The sequence below is a fragment of the Cyprinus carpio genome, chromosome A1 (assembly GCF_018340385.1).
Source record: "Cyprinus carpio isolate SPL01 chromosome A1, ASM1834038v1, whole genome shotgun sequence".
Classification (NCBI taxonomy): Eukaryota; Metazoa; Chordata; class Actinopteri; order Cypriniformes; family Cyprinidae; genus Cyprinus; species Cyprinus carpio.
Genome location: NC_056572.1, coordinates 1875133 through 1881132, shown reverse-complemented (window position 1 = coordinate 1881132; position 6000 = coordinate 1875133). Strand labels below are relative to the sequence as shown.

At 32.9% G+C, this 6000-nt stretch overlaps 1 protein-coding gene across 2 annotated transcripts; it reads left to right on the top strand.

The window, feature by feature from the left end:
• The first annotated feature begins 1023 nt into the window (after nt 1-1023).
• LOC109093082 (small integral membrane protein 14-like) lies at nt 1024-5812 on the top strand. Of its 2 annotated transcripts, none has more exons than XM_019106820.2 (5): nt 1024-1237; nt 2347-2445; nt 3661-3709; nt 3795-3943; nt 5328-5812. In XM_019106820.2, the coding sequence occupies exons 2-5, from the start codon at nt 2371-2373 to the stop codon at nt 5364-5366; spliced, it is 312 nt and encodes a 103-aa protein (XP_018962365.1). In that variant the 5' UTR covers nt 1024-1237; nt 2347-2370; the 3' UTR covers nt 5367-5812. The 2 variants fall into 2 exon arrangements, with proteins under 2 accessions (XP_018962365.1, XP_018962359.1); XM_019106814.2 differs by having other exon boundaries at nt 1025-1237; nt 2365-2445.
• The last annotated feature ends 188 nt before the right edge of the window (nt 5813-6000 follow it).

The following is a 6000-nucleotide window of genomic DNA, read 5'->3' as shown; positions in this document are numbered from 1 at the left end:
CTCAGCTGTTTTGACTAAAATCATCCTAAAATGGCTTTAATTACTAATTTCTGCAGTTGGTCTGATGCTCCATGCCATGCTTAGCTCTTCAATTTGCCTCTATATTTAAACCATATAATGGGAATAAGAAGACACTGGAGTGTATGCTATGCTACAACCTAAAATGTTTTCTTGAATTATTATGAATTATTATTAATTAACATCCGAAGGCCGTATTACTCTTAATTTAGCATGTTTTTTCATTCAAATTGCTGCATTTGAGAGATTTAGCTCACTGTGAAATGACTGCTTTTAAAGTAAATAATTAATGTTTGCAAAGCATTTTACAAAAAAGATTCATAATTCTATATTCATCATGGATTTGGACGGTTAGACAATGCATTACAATATTTATACAACAGAGAAAGTGCATTAAACAATAAATCTCAGTCTAATAAAACAAACTTATCTGGGTTTAAATAAAAAACACATCTTGTCAAAAGTGCTGGCATATGAACAAACCTATAAAACTAGTCTATAACATTATTTACTCGTTTATTCACTCACACACACAGATATCGCATATACACAATGCACACACATAAATCTCTGTTTGCACAACCATTAATGCAGTTTACATGTTTTGCAGTTTTTTGCACACATATGCACACGCTTCATTCACACAGACACACTCCTGTGACAGACAATGCAAATATGCATTGCATTATTTACACTCAGCCAGCAGAATGCGGTATCCAATGAAGAGATGATGCGCTGTGCGAACGGTGAGAAAAGTAACGGCATTTCAGTGTTTCCCAAAATATGCCACATTTCACGTCATGTAGCGACGTGGCTCAACACGACTGTACAAACCCTACTATGGTAAAGGATTCCCTCATGCATATTAATACTTTCATCCGGTCGGCCTTGCTGATTTGCTGAAATGTTTCCGCTTGGATATTAATTAGGCTGAGCGATTGGACGCCGCAGGGCGGAGACAAGGCGACGTCAGCGCAAGCTATTTAATATTCATGAGCCAAGCCTTCGTCTTAGTAACATTCCTAAATCTGCTTCCCCGATCTTTATCAAAACACAGCCGGAACATCAGCCGGAGCTGGGGCCCAGAGCCAAGCACCAGTGTACACAGGGAGTGTTTGCGCTGGATCTGGAGACTCTCAGGGGTCAATATTCACATTCCGGTGCTCCTGGTTTAAAGCGAACAGTTTTAAATCGCGTCGCTTGAGTTATCTTATAATCGGTAAGACATCTGTGTCCAAATCTAGTTTGTTTTGCACTGGGGTGAACATCTCGTCTTGTTTTTGTCTCTGTTAAAACATTTTTACTGCTTTAATGAGTAAATAAACATTCATCTTTCTTTTTAAAGACGCTAATAATAATAGCCTTGCTCTTTTTTTCTTTATTTTGGCATCTCGCGATGGGAAAACATGACTTTTTATTCTTTGTTTATTATAACTTAATGTAATTTTCTAGTGTTTTATAAGTTTCTGTGTTTAAACAGAGTGTTTCTGAATCCGGTTGAGTAAGAGGAAGCCACGAAACGTAGACTAACTGATAAAAACAAGCCATTTGCATCAAACGTGTATTAATTAAATCGTATTATTTTGTGGAAAATAAGTTTGTTAATTCACTGTTTCGAATAGGCTTCCTTCTTCCAGGGGCTTCATGCATTTGTTTACAGTTTATAGCTATTTAATCATGCTTAAAATGCGGAACAAAACTGTTTTGAAAGCATTAGTATGTCTAGAAAGTGGTGGAATTAATTGCTGTGGCAAACAAATATATTTAGAAATGGCAATTTTTACTGCAGTATTTTCGATTTAGGACTTGAGTCACAGTGCACACACGCTCAGAAGTTGATTTAACCCGTTACCTGACAGCTGCGAACACCCATCACAGATACAGTCTCTCACATTAATATTACAGCCTACACCATTTTCACCACTGATAACATCTAACTGTAAACCAAGTCTAATTTTGCATATGGCTGTTTCATTTTGTGTAATATAAATTAAAACTTAAATAAAGGATCATTGTACTCTTTGTCCTGTGACTTGGGCCACTACGAACTGAAACCGAATCAGAAGAAATGCATGAACAGTTTGGTGCTTGGACATTTTATTTCCCCAAGTTTATGTCCCCCAAACAGATTTTTATCCACATACAGTACACTTTTACTCACTTTTACTCATAAGAAAACCAGTTAGCTTGGGTTTTCAAATCCTGATATCCTAACTACGCCATGTGTAGTCATCATAATTTACCATACCCATTCGTTTTAGAGTCTCTGTGTGTGTTTAAAATAATTTCGTTGTATTATTAGAGTCTGTAATTTGTCTGTGTTTGTGGAACGTGTGTTTTATTTAGGAGAGGATGGCAGAGGGAGGCTATGACCCCTGTGAGTGCATCTGCTCTCATGAACATGCCATGAGGAGACTCATCAGCCTGGTAAGTTCTTTATATAACAAAAAAACAAAAAACATTTGCTTACTTCGGATGTGCAAATAGAAATTAATCTTATACATTTAATCATATCCACTGATCTGTATGAAAGATGTCCTTGAATTTCTCTTCTTTTTTTGGTACAGTATTGGTTATCATATATATATATATATATATATATATATATAATATATATATATATATATATATATATATATATATATATATATATAGTATTTTAGATTCTTTTGAGGGAGAGTAGTCTTTACATTTTAAAAAACTATCTTTCAGAACTCCTATAAAAAAAACTCTGAACTAAAATTACTTTGCAGTTAAACTGCTGTTTACTTAGTTATAAGCATGTAAAAGAATTGTTCAAATAGCATTAGTGTGTATTGTTTTTTTTTTTCATAATGGAGAGAAAGGATTATAATTGAATTGCACACTGGCTAATGAAGCTATGATACTAATAAATAATTGCCAAAACGTTTGTTTTATAACGGTGGCATTTAATTTCAGTAAATTAATTTAATGTGGATGTGTGCTGGTCTGACGGGGCTTGTGTGTTCCAGTTGTTTGTAGTTTTTAATAAGCTGTAGTAAGTACCCTATGCTATAACACAAGGAATTCAGATTCAGGACCATCATCATCTCAAAGCAATTTCCAATCTTTATTAAAAATATATTTTTTTTATAAAAGAAATAATCCATTTTAAGATATTGTTGAAAATAGCCCATATATCTTTTTTTAAATTATGCAATAGGTGTCGAATAATTTTGCTTTTGTAATTTAAATAAATGGCCAGTAGATGGCGCTAGTGTCTCTTTGGTTCATTTAGTTCAGCTATTTTAAGTATAGAGCAAGCATTTTAAATTCAATATTCAAAACAATATATGATGCTTTTTGGGGGGAGGAGTCAAAAATTATATTCTATCTGTCTGTCTATCTATCTATCTATCTATCTATCTATCTATCTATCTATCTATCTATCATGAATGAAACTAACATTTTTTCAGAGGGATACACACATTTATTGTTTCAAATTCAATTCAAAATCAATAGATTTGTTATGAATTAATGTAATGTAGAAGCATCAGTTTTTGTTCTGAAATTGCTTTAAGGCAGAACCCACATCCACACACAATGTTATCATTTCATCCATATAGTATGTTTTTTGATCAGCCTTTTTGATGAGATATTTTCTCTGTGATTCATTTCCAACTGAGACAGTCCCAGGCCTACTGTACAGACACAGAGTGCCTTCAGGAGAGTAAGTCTGTCCAAAACAAAAGAATATCACACTATGGCACGTATTGTGTGATCTTTTCTAACGTGTGAGTCTTGTGTGCATGCAGTGCCGGGCCCCAGCTCCTCAGTAGAAGGGGACATCGCTCTACCCATGATCATTATGGGATGGCTGGTGCTAGCTCTCGTGCTCTTTCTGATCCGGCCGGCCAGCTTGAGGGGCCCTTCAGCCAGCAGCAAGCCCTCCGGTCCCCGTGGTGTAAGTCATGACAGACAAACTCCCTCATAATGAACTGTGTCAGTTATCACTTACATAACATTGTCAGAAAAAAAGAAAAAAAGTTTTTTTTTTCTTATGCTCACCAAAGCTGCATTTATTTAATTAAAAGCACAGTAAAAACAGTAATACTGTGAAATATTCTTATATAATTTAAAATCACTTTTTTTCTGTTTGAATATGATTTTAAAAATGTAATTCTTCAGTGTCACATGATCTTCAGAAATCATTCTAATAGACTGATTTACTGCTCAAGAAACATTTCTGATTATTATCAATGTTGAAAACTGTTTTTGCTGCTTAATATTTTGTGGTAATGGTGATACACTACCATTTAAGTTTGTGGTAAGTGAAAAATTAATACTTTTATTCAGCAAGCAGACATGAAATTTATCAAAATTGATTCCATTTCATACATGCTGTTCTTTTAAATTGTGTATTCATCAAAGAATCCTAAAAATATTATATACTGTATATATATATATATATATTTAAAAAAAAAAATTTCCACAAAAATATTAAACAGCAAAAATGGCTTTCAACATTGATAATAATAGTAATAATAATAAACATTATTAATAATTCAGTACCAATAATAATGAGCAGTTATTTAAAATTTTAATATTTCACATTTGAGGTAAATGAAAAATGAATACTTTTATTCAACAAGCAGACATGAAATTGATCAAAATGTATAATATTACAACAGATTTCTATTTCAAATACATGCTGTTCTTTTGAATTTTGTATTCATCAAAGAATCTTAAAAAAAAAAAAAAATATATATATATATATATATATATATATATATAATATATATATATAAATATAAATATAAATTTCCACAAAAATATTAAACAGCAAAAACGGCTTTCAACATTGATAATAATAATAAACAATAATAATAAATAATAAAAATTAATAATTCAGTACCAATGATAATGAGCAGTTATTTTAAATATTATATTTCATATTATATATTTCAAATATTTTTTTTTTTTACTGTATTTTACGTCAAATAGATGCAGCCTTGATGAGCAAGAGACTTAAAAAAAAAAAAAAAAAAAATTCAATTATTCCAAATTTTTGACCGGTAGTGTATAAATGCTCATCAAACTCCCCTCCACAGTGAAATAACAGTAATCTGAAAGTGTAGCAACTCATGTACATCTTTAATAGGTTTCACCATCAGCAAAAAACATCAAATGTATATCACAGGCTTTGAATCTCTTCATACACACTGTCAGTTCACATTAATCACTGAATTGGACTTCTTGGAATAAATCGATTCAGTGATGAATGTAAACTGACGGTGTACATGAAGAGATTAAAAGTGATTGGATGGAATTCTTTTCTCCTCATCTAGAATCCTGGCCGAGAGCCACCAGCACCTCCTGTGGACTAGAGCTCTCTCACGGATCGTTTATTCCAGCCTCCACCTGATCAGCTACTGTGACTAACAACCAATTAATCATCTTTCAGTGATTCAGATGTCAGATTCTTTAGTCCAATAAGGGGGGGCTGATCTACACAGACTCTTAGGTTTGTGTTACATTTCAAAAGAGAAAGTTGAGAAAAGGAGCAAAGCTTTCCAGGTTTATATATATATAAATATATCTCCGTCTTCACTTTTTTTACTCCTTCCTATATTTTTATTATAAAGCATTATTAGGTATTCAGCAAGTTGTTAATATGACACATCAGCCTGTATGACGACGCTTCCCAGATCAGCCTGAACTGACTAAAGGTTACGCAGAAATCTGGTATTCGGGTTATTTTTTGAAGGTGACGAGGACAATGTTCTTGACTTCATGGACGTGATGTCATTGAGTGAGCCTTGACTCTGCGTTGGCTCATATAAAAAAAAACAGATTTAATTGCAATGATTCACACATCTGAGACCTCTTCTTAAAGGGATAGCACATCCACATTCTCTCCCCCACATTAACTTCAAAATTTTTTTTTTTTTCCATCTTAAAGCTAAAAATCCAACTAAACCAAAAAATCAAAATGTTGACAAGATAAAAGGCTGTGGTCAT